This window comes from Lontra canadensis, unplaced genomic scaffold, assembly GCF_010015895.1.
Source record: "Lontra canadensis isolate GAN:19392208 unplaced genomic scaffold, GSC_riverotter_1.0 scaffold42, whole genome shotgun sequence".
Lineage (NCBI taxonomy): Eukaryota > Metazoa > Chordata > Mammalia > Carnivora > Mustelidae > Lontra > Lontra canadensis.
This window is the reverse complement of record NW_022631036.1, coordinates 14,503,735-14,529,652: the sequence shown is the minus strand read 5'-3', so window position 1 is coordinate 14,529,652 and position 25,918 is coordinate 14,503,735. Positions and strand designations below refer to the sequence as shown.

At 40.0% G+C, this 25,918-nt stretch overlaps 1 protein-coding gene across 2 annotated transcripts in view; it reads right to left on the bottom strand.

The window, feature by feature from the left end:
• Positions 1-2,040: 2,040 nt before the first annotated feature.
• Positions 2,041-25,918, bottom strand: part of SLC25A21 (solute carrier family 25 member 21) — a 486,988-nt gene continuing 463,110 nt past the window's right edge. For both annotated transcript variants that reach the window (XM_032871241.1, XM_032871242.1), the window contains exons 8-10: positions 6,416-6,597; positions 5,408-5,460; positions 2,041-2,190 (exon numbers count right to left, since the gene is read on the bottom strand). In XM_032871241.1, coding sequence (XP_032727132.1) covers positions 2,129-2,190; positions 5,408-5,460; positions 6,416-6,597 — 297 coding nt within the window. In that variant the 3' untranslated portion in view covers positions 2,041-2,128. The remainder of the gene's footprint in view (positions 2,191-5,407; positions 5,461-6,415; positions 6,598-25,918) is intronic.

The window sequence follows — 25,918 nt, the reverse complement described above, 5'->3', positions numbered from 1 at the left end:
AAAAAATACCAATCATTTGTATGGAAACACAATGAAATATTATTTTATCTAAATTAAGAAATCTCTTGTTAATGCTATTTATAATTTTTTCTGGTTCTTGTATTTTTAAAAAATCTAATGTTAATGATATCAAGATTTTTTTTTTCCCTTTTCCCCCCAGGTCTTTTCTTAGCAACAGTGAATTCACATGGAGTAACTTAAGAAAGACAACAGAAAGTTAAAATGCGATTTGCTATTTAAAGCAAAATATGATTTAAAGCTACTTCTAAAAATCAAAGAAGGAAAATGGGATGGGGTAGGGGATTGGGATTGTTTGATTTATAAATGCTATTATACTGGCTAATGTTGACATATTTCCTTTGTTTTTTAGGGGGTAAAAGTGTTGTTTTTAAACTGGCAAATGCACTCTTCAGAGATCCTTTTCCATCCCATTCACAGGGAGAGGTTAAAGGTTCAATTTCATGGCCTCTATGCAGGCATTTCTCTCCCTCACAAGATGCAAGAACGTTACCTGCAAGGATAGAACACAGTTGTACAACAGACACATTCTTATTTCTCTTGTTTAATGACCCTCTTCTGGAATATTGGGCTGAAATATAAATTAAAAACCACGTTGGAAAGGATGTACAACCGAAGGCTGTGTATGTATATACAGTATGTCAAAAAGCCTTTATTTTTATACTTCAAATGCTCTAAATTAATAAAAAGTAATAATTATCATGTTATCTTTTATTTTTTATTTTCAAAATGCTTTAGTGACCTAGCCTCACGGTAGAAATATGCCTCAGTAGTAGTTAAGAACAGGTGTCATCTAGAACGGGCAGATATTTTGGTTGACTATAGCTACTGAAGTAGCATCATTTCAGGATGCAAATATAAAATCGAATCTGGTTATATCCGTGCCAAGGAGCTGTTTCTTAGAGTGCATGTTAGTACAGGAATCTTTGGAAATGCTAAGAATGTACTTCTATTTTGAAACATTTTCCCCTTCATAGTACACATTTTAACACCACAGATAGTTGACTTCACACCTGAAGCTGTCACTTAAAATGGGTAACTTGGAAATGTAGTTCTTCTTTTTAAGAATGGCAAAGGTAAGAGGTCTGAACAAAGATACCTGGATGCAAATACAGACAGCAAAAATGGGCCCAAGGAGTGGTTCCAACTGTGTGTTTTTTTTTTTTTTTTAAGATTTTATTTATTGATTTGACAGAGAGAGATCACAAGTAGACAGAGAGGCAGACAGAGAGAGAGAGAGAGGGAAGCAGGCTCCCCGCTGAGCAGAGAGCCCGATGCGGGACTCGATCCAGGACCCTGAGATCATGACCTGAGCCGAAGGCAGCGGCTTAACCCACTGAGCCACCCAGGCGCCCCCCAACTGTGTTTTAACATGAAAATATTTCAGCAAGAAAAACCATTTTCAAAGGGAATTATATGAAGGAAATTTTCATGTGTTCTATTTGCCACAAAAACCTTCATGTATCAGGATTTAAAAATGTGACCTGCTTTAAACAACAGTGCAAAATATAAAGTAGTTTTGGGAAAATATAGTTGTGATGTATATTATTACTCTAAAGACCACCACCAGATTTAAATTTTAACATAAAATTCAACCTTTTAAAAATGCCATTTTAGTGTACTTTAAAAACAATTTCCTTGTGCCTTTTAAATATTATTTATGGGAGAATTTAATTCCTTATAAAAACTGTTCAAATTTTGGCTTTTTTTTTTATTACTTTAAGCATTTCTTGACCTCATGGGAAAAACTTATCAATACAATGGATTTTCACTGTGAAGCAGTGTAAGGAATACAGAGCATGAGATTTATATAGCTTTTATGAAATATATCTAATTTCTATGCTATTTTTTATGTTCAATTTACATACCTCATTACTTCATACTATTTTTCTTCTCACAGATTTATGGATATGGCCAAAACCACAGTCTCAAATTGTCTAGAGATAATTTCTGAAGTATCAAAATAGGTTTTGTTCTTGATTAAATTGTTCCCCTTTAATGACTGTACGTAATTGTATAATTATAATTTACAATCATATCAGCTGAGCTGATAGTCTCTCCTTACGGTGCTGTAGAGCAAATATCCATGATTTCAACACTTCCTAGGCAATCACCAGTTCTCCTGAAGCCATGAATGGGTGTACTCATAAACCAGCAGCATCACTGCACCACCTAGAAAAGAAAAGAGCTGTTTTTTTTTTTTTTTTTTTTTTTTTAACAGAGATCACAAGTAGGCAGAGAGGCAGGCAGAGAGAGGAGGAAGCAGGCTCCCTGCTGAGCAGAGAGCCCGATGCGGGACTCGATCCCAGGACCTGGGATCACAACCGATGCGGGACTCGATCCCAGGACCCTGGGATCACGACCTGAGCCGAAGGCAGAGGCTTTAACCCACTGAGCCACCCGGGTGCCCCGAAAAGAGCTGGTTTTTATTTCAAATCTGGCAAAGTAGTGTCACTTGCCCCCAGTGGGTTTCTGAATCTGTGAAGTCCCATGCAGCCTATCAGGCAGAGGCTGTGTAGATTTGTCAGTCCTTGGGCTCTAATACATCGATAGAAGGCTACCGTGGAAAATTCTCAGAGCAAAATCAAGACCATCTTGAGTCTCCAAATACCCAAATACATTTTTTCTCTGAGTTTCTGTAACTTTCATCATTTCTCATCAGATTCTTTTTCAGGCACTTTTAATTTTTTTAAAGTAAATAAATATAGACACATTTAGTCATGTAAGGACATGTGGTATTCCTGAAAACAGAAACCATTCATATTTTTCATATGTAGGCAAAGGATTTATCTTTTTCAGTCCACCATTAGCAGTCCTAATTGCATTCTAGAAGGAAAGCTCTAAGAGGGTGCTTGATAGATGAGTCTAGTTCTCTCTTATGGCCTTCAAATTGTATTGCAGTGTGAAAAATAGCTTCTGAATATTTGAAAATGTACATATTACAAAACATAGCCAGCTTTTAACCTCCTTTTGCTTTTATTTTCTCTGCCTCAGAGACTTGAAAATTTGGTGGTGGGGTTTGAGTGTCACAGACCACTATTTGTCTTGAAAGGTCAACAGGACTAGGATACAGAAAAACAAACACTGATGTTACCTAGAAATCAGGAAAGGCCTTTGCATGTGGATGATTTTGTGTTCTACCTGATGCAATAAATGACACAAATCCCATGCTCTTGAATCTACCTATTCTCTCATGTCTGTGTGAAAAATACTACAAAATCAAGATGTGAACAAATATCCTGAGCTCTACCTCAAGAAGATTGGGCTGCATGAATAGAAGATTGACTTCTGATGAAAAGAACTATAACTTGATTTTGATCTTCGTTCTTGTGTACACACTGCTGTGTGTGTGTGTGTGTGTGTGTGTGTGTGTGTGTGTGTTTTAATATACAGGCCACACATGTTTGTGTAACCTTATACCAAAGATAATTATCTGCCTGTAATTTTCATTTTTAACCCATGAAGATACTTTGTGAGACCCCTCTCAGCTGCTGAAGCTCTCTTGGCACTCTGGCAAACAAGAAAAGACCCACTAAGAGAGGGTTGTTAATACCTATGTAATTGCTGTGTTTACTCTTATTAACTGTTCTCAGCGTAGGACAAGAACACACAGAAGGGGGTCAGTTTTCAGCCTGGTGATATTTGGAGCTTCAAGAGCCTCCTTTCATGGGAGGTGACTCATTGTGAGCCACATGGAGCTGCTTAGGCTGTTACAAAAAGAAGATGGGATGCTTCCTACAACGAAGGATGAAAATCCCAAATATACCCTTTCTTCCACTTTTTTACTCTCTCTGAAAAAAAATAATCTTATCCTTAAGTCAAATGTCATACTTTCCTCTCTACCTTTCTTTCCTTTAAAGCTGCTGGGACTTGCGTGTTTGGGGGACTTACATATGAGTGGAGGCCAGGCTCCTGAGGGAGATTTCCAGTCATTCACAGTTTTGTTTAGCCTGGACAGTCCATTCACAACAACACTTTTCATTGTATTTAACACCACAGCAACTAAGGACACCTCATGCAAAAACATTTAAAAAGCCAACCAAACATTTGCAAGCCTCTAACAAAACTTGGGGTCAGATTATTTAAGAGTTTTGGATTAAGGTTCCAGTCAATTACTGTTTTAGGTAAACTCTCCCTGATCACCACTCTTTTCAGGCCCATCCCCTCCTGACAAAGCTGGGTTAGGGTCATTCCTATGATTTTCTCTAATACTAGGTCTACCAGCAGGGTTTTTACTGTGTGGTGAAGGGAAAACACCACATGCTCACAGAGAGAGTTGCACAAAATCACCAATATTCTTTGTCATTGGCTTTGTTTTTACACATGGGCCCATGACTAACAGGGGGCAAGTCTCAATCTCAAATGTGAAGCAAAATCTGTGCTTAAATGCCTAAAAAAGTGGGGCTAGATGGAGTGGGAATTGTGGAAGTGTTTTCTAAATACATGAAAGGGTGAGCTGTCCTCTGCCTCAGGTTGGTAGAAATGCTGGCTCACTGGGCTGAGGTTCAACAATGGTAAATGTGCCTGTGTGTAAGTGTGGTAGGGCGGGAGGACCAGGGGTGTTAAAAGGGAGGAATGGGGAGGGGAGAGGAGCAGAGGAAGCTTCTGAGAAAGGATACAAGGATGCCTACGTAGGTGAGTGTGGCCTGGTAAAAAGACAGACGAGGGCTGGTGCCTACTTCTGTGCTTAGACATGGGGTTGCTTATAATCCAAGACTGTTTGCCTAGGCAGTTGGGTCTGCAGTAGTTATGTTCTTATCTATTGACACAGAGGCAGCTGACTCTCCCTGTGGGAACGGCAGCCAGTTTTTTTTGTGGGCTGGCATCTGGAGGTAAGGCCCCGAGCCAGGAGCCTCCACCATCATGCCCACAGAGGCCCAGAAGGTGAGTGCCAGGTTGCAGCACTCACCACAGGCCTCCCAGGTGACAGTGAGGATAAGTGGCTCCTGCACTTCATGGAGGCAAGTTACACTTCCTTTTTGTTTTTGAAATGAAGTTGAGGCAGGAATAAGAATGAACTTTGGGGATGAGGGGGGAGGGCACCAGGAGAGTTTTATTCGGCTGATCCCTCCCTCAGTGAAAATCCTCCCCGCACAGCCTCCTTCTTGCTCACTCAAACTCCCAACTGGCTGTGGATCCCTTCCTATTGACTTAAGCTGGGCTTTGGCTTCTATAAGCCTCCAGCAAAGTCTTAAATAGTAACTCATAAACAAAGGTGGAAAACATTTCTAATGGATGCCTTCAGTGTCTTGAATACTTGTTGACAACTTTGTATCCTCAAGGTTTCCATTTTTCACAGTGGGATCAACCCTGATCAATAGGAATGAAAAAACAGACACTAGAACAACAAAGAAGGACGGAAGGATAGAAGTAATAAAAACATCATTACCTGGTCCAAGCCTCATAATCTTGGGAAGCAGGCCTTTGTACAAAGCGAAAATTCTATGATAGCAAGGGAAAGAGAACATTCATTAATTCTAAATTCCAAATTCTTAATTCTGAAATTAATTCTGAATTCTGAATTCTTAATTTTGAAAGTAGAATAGATCAGCTTCATTGAGATGTTGACCCAGGGTCTCTAAGAAAATTTATTTGAAATCACATCTATCTCAAACCAGGCAATAATGTGGCTATATATTTTCTGCAGCAGACTGGACAAAGGGAAAGGGTTAATGAATATTGCCCAAGCTATGCTGATCATGTCCAACCAGAAATATGACTTTCCTCAGTGAGATGGCTTTTGCTTTGAACATAAGTCCTACTTTCATGACAGCTGTGTATATAGGCAAAATGACTTTTGTCATTGAATTTAAAAGACCACAGACTCGGTCTTCACAAAAGGAAATACGACATAGTGTAGATCAAAATAACAGAAGATTCTTCATTTACTTGAGAATAAGATCTGAATGAGGAGGGATGAAGAGATGGACATAACACTTAAAGACAAGCAGAAAGAAGCATGTACTTCGGATAAAGAAAACGACCTTCACAGAACTCTCATGTTTAATTCTCCCAGGTGACTATAATGAGGCAACATTTTGATTGGATTTACAGTTAGATGACAATCCTTCTCCTGCCCACGCGTGAACAGGGTGTATTACAGCATATTATGCAAACTGCCCAGGAAAAGGTTCATCCGGGCGCTCCAGGACAAACATGCAGTGGGTTGTATGATGGTGGCTGGAGGTTCTGGATGGTGTAGGAACACGCTGCCAAACTTTCATCATTGAATTATCTCTCGAAGTTTGTCATTTTTGAGTGCTTTTCTCACACACACACACACACACACACACACACACACAATTTAGGAGATCTTAATGGCTTTCAGCAAAATGTTAACAGGCTAGGCTCTTAACAGTACTCGAGTCCTGCACATTTATTAAAATAAGAATGTTACCCTTCTTCCCGGTAGACTGTTGCCATTGTTTGAAAACAGGTTCTGTACTTGATCTCTCCAGGAACTGGCTGAGGCCCTTGAATCCTACTTTTGGCAACATCAAAAGGGATGTTAATGACTGAGGCTATTGTGCCTGAGAGAAGACCAATCCCAAATTTTCTCAAAAACTCCAAGGTTGGATCCTAAAAGAAAAGAAGAATAAAGTAACAGAGAGGGAAGCGGAAGCCCCTAAATTGGCTAAACACTATAAAGCAATATGTATTTAAGCAGAGCATTGCACTCCCCGGCACCCTCCTGTTATTCCAGCGGAACACATTAGGATTTCCTAGGCTGGAACTTGTTTTCTTGACAATCCCATTGGCTATGTTTTTACACATGGTCTAAATTGCTGAAGTACACATTTCCTCACACAGGATTTATAAACACAGTTCATAAAGAAAGACTGGTATGGCATATGGGGATGATTTGTATAATTGGGCTTCACAATGTACTTAGTATTACTGTATCAAAACAGGAGAAATCCAAGCACACTATTAGCTAATTGGCCAGAATATTTTACAAATGACAGCAACTTCCACCATGAAGCCTACTAAAATGCTCATTTGTGTGCGGACCCCCAAATGTTAAATTAAATCAAGGCTACTCTTGGTCTGCTGCTATTCCCCTCCAGGTTTTTTGCATTTATTTTCACGTGTAGCTGATCCACTGTACTGAGAAGTGCTAGCTTCCTGTTATTAACAAACCAACTTGGGGAGTTTGCAAAACAGCCTGTGACATTCTGTGCATTATAAACAGTAGTAAGTTAGGGGACTAATTGGCTGAAGAATTTACAACCTATTGTTCCCAAATCTTATTCTTCCTTCATGGCAAAGGAAGAAAAGAGAGAGAGAGAGAGAGAGACAGAGGCATAAAGACAGAGGCCATGGGTTGGGAGGGGGCGGTGAGGTAGGGGAGTTGGAAGGGGGAGAGAGAAAGAGAAATCTTTCTTCTTTCCGTTTGAATTTCGGTCCTTCACTTTGGTCTGATTTGATTTTTTCCACCCCTCCCTGCTCTGCTTTCTGACATCAAAGTATTTAATTAGGTCTTATGTGGGAGTCACTTTCCTTCAGCCTATTTTTGTGCCCAGTGAGCTCACATTATGCTTTGTTATAATGAATTTGCGGGGAAGTTCTCATTACGTTTTCAGCCTTGGTTCTTGCCCTGAAGAGAGGTCATCCCACAAACCGTAAGTTGCTGATGGAGACCACCCACCCCTCCCCCATCCCTCCTCTGCCCTTTCTTTCGGTCAATATTTCAGGACCATCTTCACACAGGAACAATACAGGATGGTGCCAAGATACCATTTTGCCCAGCAGGAGAAGGGAAGTGGAGAGACATACTTAAAATAAAAATAAAAAAATTATGAAATCATGTCTGAGCGTTGCATGCTTCTAGCTTCTATGGAAGAAGAAAACTTCTGGAAGCTCTGAAGTTTTCAACTGAACCAAGAGCCAGATACCATCACAGAAACCCCTATGTGGCTAAATATAAAAAGTGAAAGGTTCGGTAATAATTCTTGGATCTGGGCCATACAGGTGCCGGGTAGGTTTAAAGGGATTTAAAAACCAACAGGGTGTTTCAACAGGAAAAACAATGCAGTGATTGCAGTATGAGTGAGGTGTGTTTAAATAATTCCCCCTCCCCCCCATTTTTTCTCTTTTACAAGGAGAGAAAAATGCCTTTATGTTACCCTTCTCCGTTATGGCCCAGAAGCAGAGCTGGAGCGCAGGAGGATGGCGGGTTCAGGACTGGCTCTGGTTTGTCTGACCTCACACAAGTCACCAAATCACACAAGTCCACGTCCAAAAGTTTAACACCCGCCTTACCTTTGTCCTGCATTGTTTTTCTGAGAAACAAAAAACATTAAAAGAAGTGAAAGTACTACGAATGTTGTATAAGCCTGGTGGAAAATGGATAGCATTATTATGTAGCCTGTCTTCCAAAGTCTCAAAGCATCCCGTAATAAGACTCTCTGATGGCGTCCCTGTGACATAGCCAAGTGCTCCTTTTTCAGTTGAAGACAAGGGTGAAAAGGATGACTTGTATGCACCTTGTCCTTTTGAGACAAAGGACCCCCTCAAGCATGCAGCTTGTCCCATCTCCCGGTGTGTTCACTGGAGTCTAGAGCTGGAGGGGGGTTTCCCTCCCAAGACATTCGATGGAGCTCACTGTGCTTGAGACACCGCTGGAGACTGAAGCCTACGGTCTTCAGCTCATCACAGTCTCCATCCGCACAAGTATGGACCAAACCAGGGTCTCTAGACACTTCTCTTGACTAATAGTCAGGTACCACAGCAGTTCCCCAAACCAGATGTGCATCACAGTCACCTGAGAGCTTTACAAAATATGCATGCCTTGGCCCCCACCTCAGGTTTCCAGATCAAAGTCACATGGGAAAGGACCTGAAAGTTATTTTAAAAGATCTCCAGGACTTCCGAAGCTGCCAGGCTGGGGACCCACGTCCAGGCATTAGTGATTTTGATATTCCATGTGGGCAAACCAGATGGTCACTTGCTACCCTTCTGGGCATTCTAGGAAGGACAAAAGTCTTCTTGGGACAGTGAGGAGGTATTCATCACCACCTGGTCCCCGGGGGCTCAGCCAGTTTCTTCCTCAGAGCCCATGGTCTGGTCTATGCAGCAAACCCCTTGGGGTTGGGCGTGCTAAGGAGAGCCCTCTCAGCTTGCCTCTGCCCTTTTTTTTGTCCCCCCCCCACTACGTGTCATCAACAATTCTCAAAATGCAGCCTCTCGCACACTTCTCCCCTGCGTGTCCCCCTGGCTACTCCCGCTGCTCTGGCTTTAGCTCAGGCTCCCTTCACCTTACCAGGTCGTGTTTGCTTTTTGCTCTCTCTCGTCTGTTCACAGTGCACCAGCTCTCTTCTTGGAAAACAGATCTGCCTGTGGTTTCAAAGACCCTCAATCCTTCCCCACTGCATGGCGAGTAAAGCCAAAGCTCCTCACTTGGCCTTTGGTTTCTTTCCCACAACATGTTTCCAACTTACATCTCTGGCCTGCAGTTTGATACCTCCACCCCACCCCCATTCTACAGTCACACTGGTTAAATCATAATTATGCAAACTAACCAAGCACTTTTCTACCTCTTTTCTTCAAACTACTTCCATAGCCTATAAAGTCCTTCTCCATTATAGTCACCTAACGCAGTCCCGCTTCTCCTTTAGGGACAAGCTTAAATCCCACTGTGCCCAGGATACTTTAATGCATCCCTGTAAAAACTGATTTCTCCCTCCTCCTGTACTCTTGAACCTCTGTATGAACCACAATCTTTGCCCTGGCCAAGGCTCACTGTATGTTTGGTTTAGTTTTGCATGTATTTATTTTCCCTGCTGGATTGTGAGCTGGCATAGCATCGGAACACATGTTAACATGTTACTCCTCTCGGTGTCGTCTGTTACACAGTGTACACAGTAGGTGCTAAATAAATGTCTCCTGCTTGGTCTATCAGTGTATTTATTTACTTTTGTAGAAATGAGAATCAGGCTTAACCCTTAATCACTATTTCTCAAGACTCAGCATCTTCTAGCCTAGAAACAAACCTCTATTAACAACTTTACATTTCTATCTTTCTGCCAGGAGGCATTAACATGGGGACATGACAAGGCATTGGACATTTGCAAAGTGGAGTATTTCAGGGCAAGTAAATTGAGACTCTCGGGTCACAGAGCCAGGCCTGGGCTTGCTAGATCCCACTGCTCAGTGACTCACAGACAGAACCATGATATGGCAGCCTGTGACCAGATTTTAGCAGAAGACTGTGATGGGAGTAGAGTAAGTAAGGTCTTGAAATAGTACACTTAGGGCTCTTCTTTCTTATACTTCCTGATCTTTCCTTAGTAGGGAGAGGCAACCACTTGCCTCAAGAATGAGAGTTTATTGTAGCAAGACTATGAAGAGACGAAAAAGGCAATACTTAGTGTTTCTGGTTTTAAATTATGCCTTTTCATGTATTACATCAGCTAATCTTCACAAATTTTGATGGAAGAACATTATTATTATTCCTGCTTTAAAAATGAATGAACTGAAAGGTTAAGTATAAGAAGGGAATTTTTGTTACATCCATGTGAGCTTAAGACTTTGCTTCAGGTCATAGTTTTTCTACTGATACTCCTTAGGGCTAGTGGGTGGGCTGGTGGGAGAAGGGTCCCAGCACCTCCTGAAATTGTGAGCAATGCTTCTGTGTATGTGTATATGGACTCTTCTGCAGAGAGTGTCTATAGATTTTATCACGCTCAAAGTAGCTTAAAAATAACTTCATGAAACTATTTCCCCTACCAGTAAATTCATAAAGAAGAGGGGAGTTCAGGGTTGAAAACGCTAGGGCTGAAAAAAGAAAATCCTCATTTTCACAGGGGTCATTAGGCGATTCAACTTTGAGGAAAGATTTCTGCACACATTCCCTGCCCTGGAGTCACGTTGCTCATACTTCAACCGTTTCTATGAACTCAGTGGTTCTCAAAGTGTGGTGTTTGAACCACCATCATCAGTACCATGTGGCAACTTATTAGAAATGCAAATTGGCATTCTAGCCCAGGCCTATCTGGGGATGGAGCCCAGCAATCTGTTTAAACAAATTTAGTCTGATGGATACGAAAGTCTGAGAACCCCTGTTTAATTGGAAGATTATGGTTCATCTCTTTGTATCCTTGGGTTGGATAAGTGATGCACTGGGTTGCTCTGGACATGCTGGGAGGGATTTTAAAGCTTTCTTTGGGGTGCCTGGGTGGCTCAGTAGGTTGAGCCTCTGCCTTTGGCTCAGGTCATGATCTTAGGGTCCTGGGATCGAGCCCTGCATTGGGAGGGGAGGTGTCTCCGCTCAGCGGGGAGCCTGCTTCCCCCTCTCTCTCTGCCTGTCTCTCTGCCTACTTATGATCTCTGTCTGTCAAATAAATAAATAAAATCTTTAAAAAAAAATAAAGCTTTCTTTGGTGGAAATAGGGCTTTGTTTCTTTAAGGCTACAGAACTAAAAGTGATGCTGTTAACTGTGTTCCAACCTGCTCAGTCCAAAGCAAGTATGCACACTTGTGAGGTTTTGGGGTACCAGTGATACCTGTCACCTAGTTATTCTGTACCGGCTATCAGTGAATCATTCATGCATTCCTGTCACTAATGATAAAAAACACGTCACCATGAAATTAATAGTAAAAATAAATAGAAACATAAAATAATATATATGTTTTATAATATATTATTTCTCATAACTTTCATTATGAGAACTAATGGCACTATTAATAATACTTATTGCTAGATGCCATCTTATATGCAAAAAATATATACAAAACATATATATTATGTAACTACGAACCCCATGGATTAGGTATGTAACACCATTTTACAGATAAGAACACACAACTGAGAAAGCTAAGTTGGTTGTCCGGGATCACACTGCTTGTAAGAGGTGGAGCCTGGACTTGAACTCAGGTTCTTCTGATTTGCAATCAGATGCCCTTAACCATTAGATCATATTGTTTCTATCCATCATTCATTTTTTTGTTTATTCATTCAACAAATATTTGTTGGATGTCTATATATGCTTAGTCCTACACGGGTGCTAGAGTTGAGTGTGAAGATAAATGATCCAGAGAAGGGTTGGGGGCGGGTGTGTGATTAAGTATCACAGTACAATATGATAAGTAATGAAGTGGGAGTGTGAAATATGCAGTAGGGGAGAAGGAAGTTACTCCTGGCTTTCACTATTAAAGTCCTGTGAGATAGTACCTAGCTTCTCTGCCTCTTAAAAATGTAATCACTTCTTGATGTATGTGTCCAACACCCCAACTTCTTTGGGGAGGCCCAAAAAACTGGAACCTTTCTTGCCAGTCTTAGAGCTCTGACAGGTCCAGTACAATCTAGCTACCTGGGGGAGAACTGAGGTGTCATAGCCCTCAGCACAGAAGGAGAAAACAAAAATGGCAGTTGCCTGCTTCTCCCTGAGTAAACCACGTACTAAAACAACCTGCTGAGGGGCACCTGGGTGGCTCAGTTGATTAAGCACCTGCCATCAGCTCAGGTCTGATCTCAGGGTCCTGGGATTGAGCCCCATATTGTTGGGCTCCCTGCTCAGCAGTGAGTCTGGTTCTTCTTCTCCCTTTGCCCCTTCTCCCTGCTTGTGCACTCTTTCTCTCTCTCTCTCTTTCTCTCCCTCTCTCTCTCAAATAGATAAAATCTTAAAAAACACTAAAAGAAAAGAAATAAACAACCAATTGGTTAAAAAGGAGATTAGAAAATACCTTCAGACAAATATAAATGAAAAGATAATATAGATGAAATGAAAATACAAAACCTATGGAATGCAATAAAAGAAGTATTCAGAGGTTATTTCATAGTGATAAATACCCACATTTAAAAAATCTTAAATAATCTAATTTTACAGCTCAAGGAACTAGAAAAAAGAAGAAAAACTCAGTCCAAAAATTAGCAGAAGGAAGGTAATAATAAATATTACAGCAGGGATAAACAGAGACTAGAAAAAAAATTTTAAAAATGACATTGAGAGGGCACGGATTGCATGGAGCACTGGGTGTGGTGTAAAAATAATGAATACTGTTAAGCTGAAAAAATAAAAAATAAAAAAAATAAAAAGAAAAGAAAAGAAAGGGGAACCTTCTTTTAGTGTGGGTGGGAATGCCAGTTAGTACAGCCACTCTGGAAACAGTGTGGACGTTCCTCAAAAAGTCAAATAGAAGTATTTGGAGATCGTAGGTATCTCAGTCAGTTAAAACCTGCCTTTGGCTCAGGTCATGATCCCAGATAGAGCCCCACCATGGACTCCCTGCTCAGCCATAAGTGTGTTTCTCCCTCTTCTCCCCTCCTCACTCATGTGGTCTTTCTTGAACAAATAAAATAAAATTTGTGAAAAAAATTGAAAAAAAAGACATTGAGTTCATTTTTTTTGAAAAGATAAAAATGACAAATACTTAGCAAGATTAATTAAAATGAAATGAGGGATTAAATACAACAGAAGCAGAAGAGTAAATGAAACAAGTTGGGATTGGGAGGGAGACAAACTATAAGTGACTCTTAATCTCACAAAACAAACTGAGGGTTGATGGGGGAGGGGGGTTGGGGGGGTGGGGTTATGGACATTGGGGAGGGTATGTGCTATGGTGAGTGCTGTGAAATGTGTAAACCTGGAGATTCACAGACCTGTACCCCTGGGGATAAAAATATATGTTTAAAAAAAAATAAAATTTATTAAAAAAAATACAACAGAAGTGAGAGAAGAGACATTATAACTGACATCACAGAATTAGAAAAGATGAGACTACTAAGAATAATTATATGTCAATAAACTGGACAACCTAGAAAAAGTGGATAAATTTCTAGAGAACATACAACTTACCAAGACTAAATCATGAAGAAACAGAAAATCTGAATAGACCTATAACTAGTATGGAGATTTAATCAGTAATCAAGAACTTAACAAAAAAGGAAAGCCTGGGACTAGATGGTTTCACATTGTTGCTACCAAATATATAAAGAAGAATTGATATATCAATGCTTCTCAAACTCTTCCAAAAAATTACAGAGGAAAGAACACTTCCAACTCATTTTATGAGGCTAGCATAATCCTGATCCAAAAGCCAAAGACACCACAAGGGGGGGGGAAAAAAAAAACAAAAATGAAAAACAAAATACAAAACACTATAGGCCAAGATTCCTGATAAATACAGACGTAAAAACCCTCAATAAAATACTAGCAAATTGAAATCAACAGCACATTAAAAGGATCACACACCATGATGAAGTGGGATTTATTTCTGGGATGCAAAGATTTTTTTAACATAAAAAATATCAGTTAGTGAGATACACCACATTAACAGAATGAAAGATAAAAAAAATCACATGATCTTCTCAATAGGTGCAGAAAATGCATTTGACAAAATTCAATATGCTACATGGTCAATACCCTCAACAAAGTAGGAACACAGGAAAGTCCCCAACATAATAAAATCCATGTATGAAAAGCCCAGTTATCACACTAGTGAAAAACTGAAAGCTTTTCCTCTATGATTAGTTAACAAGGCAAAGATGCCTACTCTCATCACTTCTCTTCACCATAGATAGGACTGAAGTCCTAGTCAGAGCAATTAGATAAGAAAATAAAAGACATCCAAATCAGACGAAGTAAAATTGTCCCTGTTACAGACAGCAAGGACTTATATATAGAAAAATCTAAAGATTCCATAAACAATATTCAGAACTAATAAACAAGTTTAGTAAAGTTGCAGGATACAAAATCAACATAGAGAAATCTCCCATGTTTCTGTATATTAACAACCAACTATCTATTAAAGAAATTAGGAAAATAATCCCATTTAAAATGCACTAAAATGAATAAAATACTTAGAAATAAATTCAACTAACTAAGAAGGTGAAGGTCTTTTTTACTAAAAAACTATAAAACATCAGTGAAAAAAATTAAAGAAGACACAAATGCAGACATCCCATGTTCACAGATTGGAATACTTAGTATTGCTAAAATTTCCATAATACCCAAAGTGATCTACAGAATCAATGCAATCCTTATAAAAATCCAATGGCATTTTTCATAGAAATAGAAAAAAATTCTACAATTCATATGAAATCACAAAAGACTACAAATAGCCAAGTCAATCCTGAGAAAGAAGAATAAAGCTGGAGGCATCACACTTTGTGATTTCAAAGTGTATCACAAAGCTATAGGAATCAAAAAGTATGGGGCAGGCATAAAGACAGGCATAGACCAGTGGGATGTAACAGTCAGCCCAGAAATACATCCAAGCATATATGGCTGACTAATATTCAACAAGGGTGTCAAGACAATCAGGAAAGAATAATCTTTGACAAATGGTGCTGAAAAAACTGAAAATCCACATGCAAAGGAATAAAATTGAACCCATGTATTATACCATACTCCAAAATAAATTAAAAGTGGATTAAAGACTTAAATATGAGACCTGAAACCATAAAAATCCTAGAAGAAGACATATGAGAAAAGCTTCATGACATTGGTGTTAGCAATGATTTGATACCAAAAGCACAGGCAACAAAACCAAAAACAGCAAGTAGGATTATGTTAAACTAAAAAGCTTCTGAACAGCAAAGGAAACAAAAGATCAAAAAGGCAAGCTATGGAACTGGAGAAAATATTTGCAAACCATGTATCTGATAGAGAATTCATATGTAAGATATATAAGGAACTCCTATAACTCAATACCAAGAAAATTAATAACCTGATTAAAAAATGGGCAGGGGCACCTGGGTAGCTCAGTCAGTTAAGCGTCTGACTCTTGATTTCATCAGCTCAGGTCATGATCTTGGGGTTGTGGGATTGAGCCCTGAGTCTGGTTCTGCACTGGGCATGGAGCCTACTTAAGATTCTCTCTCTCCTTCTCCTGTATACTTCCCCGCAACACCCTGTGCCCACACTTGCTCTCTCAAAAATTAAATTAAATTAAATTAAATTAAATTAAATTAAATTAAAAACAAAAAAGAATGGGCAAAGGACTTGAACAGACATTCTTCCAAAGAAGACAGACAAATGGCCAACAGGTATATGAAGAAATGCTCAATGTCACTAATTATCTGGGAAATGCAGATCAAAACCACAATGAGACATCACTTCATATCTGTCAGAATGGCTATTATAAAAAAAATAAAAGGCAACAAGTTTTGGCAAGGATGGGGAGAAATTGGAATCCTCATACACTACTGGTGGGGGTTCGAAGTGGTGTAGTCTTTATGGAAAACAGTATCAAATTCTTCCAAAATTAAAAACAGAACCATGATAAGGCCTAGCAATCCCACTTTTGGATATTTATCCAACAGAACTGAAATCAGGATGTCAAAGAGATATCACTGCTATGTTTATGGCAGCACTATTCACAATAAGCAAGATATGGAAACAACCTAAACATCATTGACAGAAGAACAGATAAAGCAAACATGGCCTGTGCATACAATGAAATACTGTTCACCTTTAAGAAGGACACTTTGCCGTATGTGACAACATGGGTGGAAGCTGAGGATGCTATTGCAGTGAAATGAGCCAGTCACAGAAAGACAAATGCTTCATGATTCCACTTATATGAGGTACCTGAAATAGTCAAAGTCATAGAATCGAAGACTGGAACGGTGGTTGTCAGGGGCTTGGGGGACAGGGAAATGGGGAGTTACTAATCAAGTTTCAGTTAAGCAAGATGAATAAGCTCTAGACATCTGCTTTACAACACTGTACCTAGAGCCGACAATAATGTATTGTGCACTTAAAAATTTGCAAAGGGTAGATCTCATGTAAGTGTTTTTACCATAGTAAAATAAAAATTTAAAAGATTTGAGGGAAAAATACGTCACTTAGCCTAAGTAAAATATTTAGGACGGATCACACCTTAATTGTGTAAATGGATATTAGTGTTAATAAAAAATCTATCTTGTTATTAAAAATTTTGAACTTACTCCCATAATTTGTTCCAACTGTCATCAATCAGGAAACTTCCTGTGTTCCTAACCCACATTCCTAACGCATAAGCCTAAACTATTTTACTCCAATTTTTTGCTCAATTGCAAGGGCAATCAACTGTCACCATTCTTGATGTAATTCATCATGATTTAAAAACCGTTATTGAACTAACCTTTTCTTCCTCATGCTTAAAAACACAGTACCTTTAAAATATTTATAAGTAGTATGTATTATTTCCCCACCTACAGATGAGTTTTACTCTTTTCCTCTAAATATTTTCCAATTTTTCTTCTAAAATATGGTACTTTAAACCGGAGCTAAGTGGCCTGAAATGTTAATGTATATTACATGCATTAACCTTATTTTGTGATAGCAATACAAAAGCCAATAGTCATAGTTTTAAAAAATTATTTAATTCCCTTGTAGACATTTTTAAGGCTGGTGTAAACATTTCATCTCACAAATGAGAAAACAGAGACGGAGAAAATATATAACTTGCCAAAGACACATGGCTAGCTGGTAAGAACCAGAATTTGGAATTAATACCATGTCTCTTACTAGAACTCTCTCTGGCTGCTTCCATCACACTTTGATCTTGTGTGAGCTGCAGAGATGTGTTTACCTTCCCTCCTTAGGAAGATCAATGAGTTTCCCTGACAGGACATATTATTTATAGGCTCTTCACAGCTTAATGAGAAATACTAATAAGTGATCCCGAATGGTGGCCATGATGTCCCACAACCTTTATAATTCAACAAAAGGTACCAAGTCATCAAAAATGAGATCATAGGACTCAAAATAGTTAACAATCAACACACTACATATTTGTAACTAATTTAACCAACTCATGCAAACATTATATCCACAGCTAAAGACAGTACCAGTAATTTAAGCAATGGTACTTAAAAAGTTAATATGCAGAGAGGCAAAATGTCTTGATCAAAAGAAGCATATGCCTCTCCTTTTACCTTCCCTGGCATGGCCTTTGATGCCTTGTTTAGTGACTGGCCAGCTGGCTGCTAGCTTGATCAACAGAGAACCTGTGCCCATCTCACAGGCCTTTGTGATTAGGGTCTGGCGTCCTTAAGAAGACATTCCACACAGAGACATGCCAGAAGGAGGGGGTAAGGAAGATGGGGGAAAGAAGATTTGCTAGCTAGCGAGGACTAGGGGCGGTAAGGGAGATTGGCCAGGAAGCGTGCTGCTCCCCACAAAGCAAGGTTGAGCAGAATGTAGAAATGGGCTTTTCACTTCAAGGAGCTCAGCACGAATATTGACATTAAAGTCTAATCACAAACTCTTCCTACCTTGTCAGCCCAAATTAAATTTCCTTTGCTCCCTGCAATTCACGTACCCGTTAATTTCTCCTGGTATCACACTGCATTTGAGATCCTCTCTGACCAGCGTTGACCTAACTTGAAGTCAGTATACCCTGGTTGCCTTAGACAGTCTTCAGTAAACATAAGGAGAAGAATGTTCTCCATTCAGGATTGGCCTTGGTTGATGCTAGATTGGATTTATTGTTGCTTGCCAAAAATTGCTAAAATAGTCTTGCCATTTGAAGAACAAAAATTACTGCTCAGAAGTGACGGAAAGAGATTGCTATAAATTGCTTTGGGTAAGACAAAGACAATATGGCGGTCCTCCAAAGAGTCACATGATTTGCAGGGTATCACAAATTACTTCTTGACAGAAATCTTTCATTCTGCTTCCTCTTCCCCCAAGTAGGCTAATAAACTGTTCGATGGTGGGAAAGTCACAACCATGACAGGACATCTCAAAAGGGAATGAACATTTTAATAAATCTATTACTCAGTTACTAGATTATAGATAATAAACATGTGGTCAAAACCAATTTTAATGGGCTCCCTCACAGTTATTTCCAGAATTTTACAAACGGTCAGTCTGTGCTAACAGCACACATTCTACACTTCAGTTCACTTTATTCCTTTTGTAGCACATCACCATCAATACCTGAAGGGGCTGTTGTCACTCAGCCTTTCATGTTCTCAAGGCTGCCAAGCAAGAGGTGATACAAACATGAAGTTCGTGATGTATTCTCATATGAGACACGTGAGAGGCAACCCTTTTGCAAGTTAAATTTCCTTTTAAATCACCCTGCACGCTTTTAGAAAAACTCTCCCACAGTATCCTGATTAATAGGACAATGAATTAACAAGAACTGAAAGGAAGATGGACAGCTGGAGGTCCACATCTGTGAAAAAGACGTCCAGAAGACAGCCTGAAGACAGGCCGGATGAACTTGGGGGAAGATGTGGAAGGCCTGCTCTCGGAGCTGTGGATGACCCAGGCTTGGAGCTACAATGACAGATGAGGCCCTCAACATGAAAATGTATCATCCTAAGCTCTAGCAATGGACCGAACCCACAGGATTACATTTAAGCATAGCAAATACAAACTGCACAAGTTCAAGATGAGGGAGACCTGACTTGACTGCACTTCATGTAATCTAGGGATTTTAGCGGACCACAGAGTTTTATACATAACAACATCTTGATGTAAAAGCAACACCTATTCTTTCCTCTCCACCCCGACACAACGAAGAACTCATCTCTGTACAATCTTTGGGTGCATTAAGAAAGGCCTGTATTCAGATCCCAGGAAGGGGTGAGGCTACTGTGTTCTGAGCTGACTGACAACTGTAGTATTACGTCCAGTTTTGACAGTGACATTGACAAATCTGCTGCATCTATAATGGGGAGACAGACCATACAGAGGACCGGAAACCATGTCATTTGAAGAGGAGTTGAGGAACTGTGGATATGTCCTCAAGACAGAAAGACTCAAAGGCTCACCTATCCATACATTTGAAGAAGTACAGTATAGCAGTTACAATATGGACTCTGGGGTCAGATGGCCTGGGATCTGTCATCCACGAGATCTAGTGGAGATGGGCACCGGACTCTGACGTTCTTTGGGAAGAATCCTTCAAAGCCTCAGAGGGGACGACTGTGCCATGTCACATTCATTTTGTAGGTATAACGGGCTGGCACATCATTGGGGTTTAATGAATATTTTATTGTTCCTTTATTAGGACGCACTACACAAAGAACTAAGGTCTCAGAAGCAAATTACAAAGGCGGGACGTACACACACTGCTCAAGCACCTGGTAGCAACTGGAAGGCAAATAACAGCAGCTCTCACTGCCCTCCCCACAGCTGGCAACGGTCGTCATGAAAATGATGTGGTGAGTTGTAATCATGGTTGCCTCCTGGTAACCGAACAAGGAGGCAGCGTGAGGGACTGTCAACTGCCTTTTATTTTTTTAAGAAGAAATTTGCATTTTCGATATTGTTAATTTCAGTGGGTCCAAGTCAACGAGGAGCAGAGGCAGCCCCAGACCGTATCTTTCGTTTTCTCTACTGTTGGCGCTCTCTCTTTTTAAAAAATATTTTATTTATTTGACACACAGAGAGAGATCACAAGTAGGCAGAGAGGGGGGGGGGGAAGCAGCCTCCCCGCTGAGCAGAGAGCCCGCTGTGGGGCTCGATCCCAGGACCCTGAGATCATGACCTGAGCTGAAGGCAGAGGCTTAACCCACTGAGCCACCCAGGCACCCATCTTTTGTTGTTTTGTTCACAAACTTTGACAAAAGCAGTTTTTGCCCTGATGTCATGGTATCCTGCTGTTTTGTCCTCCAATGAAAATACCGGCTATTGAAGCTTAATTAAAAAATACAGTTGTTTCCACTTGACAGCTATCAGAAGAATCTATCACAGTGTTTGTTTTCTCTTTATGTGAGATAATTTGGGGGAAATGCTAGTTCCCCAGTCCACAGAAGGTCACTAACTAAAATGAGATGGTTTAATTGATAAGCATTCTTTAAGGAATGTAGAGTATTCCCAAGATCCTATCCTTGCAGGGCTCTGGGCTTTGGAATGAAATCAAAGTCTTGTTAAAAGCACAGCATCTAAATGTAGCCATTCAGAAAATAGCCATGAAAATTCCTTTTTTCCCCGAGCTAGCTGTTTTTTAAAGTGTTGTGAAATGTAAAATAATTTTAAATGTCTTACCCACTTAGGTCAAATTATAAAACACATACAATGTCAAAATGGGTTAGGGCTTAAGCATAAGAGTTATCACTTGATTATTTCATATATATGTACACACACACACACACACGCACACACACACACATACACCCTCTCCTTAAATATCTCTCTATAAATATTTACATGGGTAGATGATTTCTTCTAAGAATTAATTGTATCACTGAGTATTACCATACAGAACGCAGGAATATATTAATTATTTCCTTGGGAACTCAGTAAGATTTTTCTGTTTTGGTGTGCTCTGTTTATTCCTTGCCTCAAAAAAGGCACTGACCCCAAGGAAAACTAACAAACCAGGTTTCCAAAACAAAATTCTAAAGGTTGGGAAGTTAGGACAAGGACATACTGAAATGCTTTGATATGGAGGTAGGCATATGATTAAGAAGAAGTCTTTCAACCAAGTTTATGTCATGAGATTCTACTTCTGGGCTGTTTCTATTAATGAAACTTTCCCATGCCCATCTAGTCCTGCTTATGCAATATGTTTGTTTGACATCCCCCCTCGGTTACATCATTTAAGAGGAGTCAAGTGACTTATTTCATGCCTCCAACATTCTGGCCCAGTTCCCCTCTGCAGCCTCCACCACCTCCCATCCCCTCTGGCTCACCATACACCAGCTATCCTCATTCTTTGACTTCTCCCCGGTTCCGCGAGCCTCTGCTTCACGGCAATCACTCATCCTCTCCTCCGCAACTAAAGATCTGTCTCCGCAACTAAAGATCTGTCTGGTCTCTGCTCATCCTCTTCGCCTGGCTAATCCTCAATGTCCAGCCTCAGCCTCAACGTTGTTTGTGAAGGCAGGCCTTTCCTATGTCCTTGAACTGCCTCTGCCATCGGTCTAGAGTAGGATCCTGGTTTATAAATTCCCACAGATTGGTAGTTATCTTTTCATGGCCCTCATCACGACTGTCACAGTCCAGTGCCCTGCGCGATGACTTGTTTATTGTGGGTCTCCTCTCGTTGACCCCAGTAAGGCAGGGACAGTGCTGACACTCAGTGAGGCAAGGCCCCAGACATCGTAGATGTGCCATAAACACTTTTGGAATGAATGAATAGAAGGGACCCACTGAGAATCTAAAGCTACTGGTACCACACTTCCATCCACTTGGGTGGTGCCTGATTGGAAACTTTTGGCTTAAAGTTTATAAGTGTCTGAATCCTTGCCCCCTTCTCTCTGCCCTCCCCCATGCCTTCTTTCTCCCCAACACACATACCCCAGGGAGTCTGTGAAAACTGCCCATGAAAGATACTGCTTTTTACCACAGAATCTTGTCACATATCCTGGAATTTTATAGATAATATATACTTGTAGTTTTACCCCAGTGGTTCCCAGAAAGGAGAGTTGTTCTTAATGAAACTTTAATGCTCCTGCCCTTCCCATTACCGGATGATTGGTAAGACTAATGATTGAGTAAGAGAGAATCAGAAAAATAAAGGCCATAAATTAAATCTTACTATGATCTAATTCTACTGAGATTCTTCTTTCTAAAATACAAACAGCTCTAAGTTCTTCACTTGAACCCAAAGGTGCATTTTTCATCCAGCTTAGTGCACACCTTAGGGAAAGACATAGCTTTAAATCATGAAACGAACACATTTCCACATTTCTTCTGATAAACTGAAGCGTGTCTGACACCGCCCTCTGACTTTCTACAGAATTTACAAAATGAAGAAAATTTTAAAAATCAAAAGCAAAAGAAAAACATTTGCATTTCTAAAAGGCAACCTTTTATAAATATTACCTTAGGAGAAAATAAAATATGTTTGCCTTAATACAGTCCGTAGTAAAATGACCACAGGGACAGGTCTAAATGGTTTATTAAGTAAGAAAAATTGAACATGTGAAAAATTGTTCTCTCCTAGAATATCTCTAACCCACACATGTAATTTATATCATGGCAAAATTCAACACAAAAGATGTATTGTTTTTGGCAAAATAACTTGCAAACATGCTTAATTAGGCTACAAACTAAAAGCATAGCTTAATACTGTTGACAGCCATGAGCCTCAGACAGTGATTTCTGCTATTATTATTATTATTATTTTACTTATGGAAACATCTGAAAAGCAGTAAATATGGAATTAAAGGGCAAGGTTATTAAAGAGATGTAACATTTGAATTTTACGATGCTCATTTCTGTGTCAGCATCACAAACGACAGGCTTCGAACAGCCCCACCTTGTAATGGGAATGAAAGAAATTATTTTTGCAACGAAAGCTTACTCCCATGGATATTTGAAAAAGATGTCAGCATTTAAGTTAATCAATACCTGCTTCCAGTGGGCTTTACTTGGAGAAGGGATGCCTCTTTCTGGGGAGAAGGGATAATTCTTTATGCTGACATTCCGTTCCGTTTACTGCAAGATGTAAATGAATGCCTCCGGTAAATGGATTCCATGGTCAGTTAATATCCAGGGCAATCTTTGCTCTACTGTAGCCACTTACCAAAGGAGCAGCCAGAGCCTACAAATAAATTGGAAGGAATCTAACCCAGGGCACCATTTTCAAACTGCTAATGCCCTCTTCTTCCAGGGCCGTGACTTCTCATTCTTTGTTCCTACAGATTACAGACTAAGGCTATGGAAAGGGAGGGCCAGGTTACAGGACTGAAGGAGACAGAAGAGGAATTTGGTCCTATTTAGATATTCTAGCTATTCCACGTATTTAAATTTCAGTAATCATTTTTAAGCGGTCATTTATGTGTGACAAAACACAAGGTAAAATACAGAGTTAAAGCATTGCATGGTTTAGTGGAGAGTTCTGGCCTCCAGTTCTCTCCCTCCCCCTTGCTGTGTAACCTCAAATAAATTATTTCAGTAACTTTCAGCGCAGGGCTGTAACTTCGCATTTGGTTTTCTTATCTGAAAATGGCAGTTATCATGAAGGGGATCAGGCAAAACTGTGGAGTCTACCAAAATGGTTTTAATAGTCTGACATGGCACAGAAAGTCAGGATATTTCTGAGATCACTTGAAAAATATATCTAATGGGCATCACCAATCTGAAAAGTTAAAACTTCAGGGGTGGACGTCTGACCTGAGTTCTTCCCACTTACCATTTAAAGTTCTTATTTTTACCTCTCTAGACAGCCTCAGAGGTGTATAAAATGTGAAAAAAGTTAACTAGGTATTCTAGTTTATGAGACTCTATTAAACTTTTCACGGATTTATTTCCTATTATAAAATTAATACATGCTTATTGCAGACGTTTCCAACAGCTCAGAATGGTATATAGAAAATGACTTTCCTTCCACTGCTCCTTGCTTTGTTTCTCTTTCTCTCACTCACACACACGCCCCCCCCCCACATACACCCCCCCCAATTTCCATTTCCACTCCCCAGAGATAATCATTATGAAGTTTCTTTTAAAACAAAATACTTTGAAAATGGAAAACACTGAAAGACCATTTATGGATTTAAAAAAAAACACATTAAAGAAAAAAATTCCAAAATTATTTCATGCCAGTCAGGACTGGGGAAATCTCAAATTCCCTCAGAACAACAGAATGACCAACCAGTTGCTGGGTGAGGGAGCTGAAACCATAATCCCGTAAACAAATCGTCCGAAGTGTATGGCTAGAGACAGCCCACGGCAAAGATGGAATAAAGCCTTCAAGGAACACCGCCTCCTCCTCATGGTTAACAACTTGATGACGTTCTTCAACATGTTTTAATGATTATCATACCTTCCTCTTCACAAAGGATTGATTTATTATGGTTTAAATTGAAAGAATACTGGTTTCCCAGTTTTGAATCAGGCTTAGATTACAGAACACATAAAATCAATGACTTTGTTCTAGGCAAGAAAAAACACAGTGTTCACTTAAGTGCAAAAGGAACAGTCCTGGGGAAAAATTCTTCACGCTTGCTCTATGTGCTCGCTGTTTGCACCATCCGCCTCCCGGCCTCTCTCTCCTCCCCTCATCGCAGTCATCGGTACCAGCACACCTAAACTTCACAAACAACTTCATGATTACTTTTGCCAGTCCTCAAAATAATGTTGTTGGATAGCTTTTTCAACATACAATAAAAAAAGCTGAAACTCAGAGCAGTGACGTGATTGGCTCAAGATCTTTCACCTAGTAAAAGGGACACTCACGCAGGTTTATGATGACTTTTTTTTTTTTTTCAAGATTTTATGTATTTATTTGAGAGAGAGAGTGCATGCGTGAGTGAGTGAGCAGGGAGGAGAGGGTAGAGGGAGAGGGACAAGCAGACTCCCCTCTGAGCAGGGAGTCCAACGCAGACTTCATCCCAGGACCCTGAAATCATGACCCTAGCCGAAGGCAGACACTTAACCGACTGAGCTGCCCAGGCACCCAGATTTGTAAAGACATCTAAGTGTGTATCTCTAAATCAGATCTCTCCTCTAAAGCTCCAATCTCCGACACATCTGCATTTTCGTTCCAAGTGCAGTTAAATTCAGTTTCCAGGTTGAGCCCATAATATTCTCCCATAAACTTGTTTTCTTTCTCAGTAAGTGGCACCATCACCCTTCCAGTTGCTCAAGCCAAGAACCTAGGCAGCATCTCTACCCACCACTCCTTTTCTCAACACACCTATATATATGCTCTGTCACTACATCCTGTACATTTTGCCTCCTGAAAATTTCTCAAATCTATCCACTTCTCCTTGTCTCCACCATGAACAACACAATCTGAGGCCCTAGCATCTCGCTTGGAAATCATTTCCATGTTACACCCTGCCCTTCCCTCACCGCCTCCCCTCCACTTGGTGGCCAGACTGATCAGGTAATTCCTCGGCTTAAAATCTTTTGTTGGCTTCCTAGTTCTCTTCAGATAAAGGTGAGAAACCTCAGTGTGTCCTGTAAGAGGTGGTATGGTCTGACCCTGCCAACTGGTAAGATCAGGGAGTGCTTTCCATGGTTTCAGGATATCATGATGTATTTTAAAAAAATAAGTGAATAGTTAA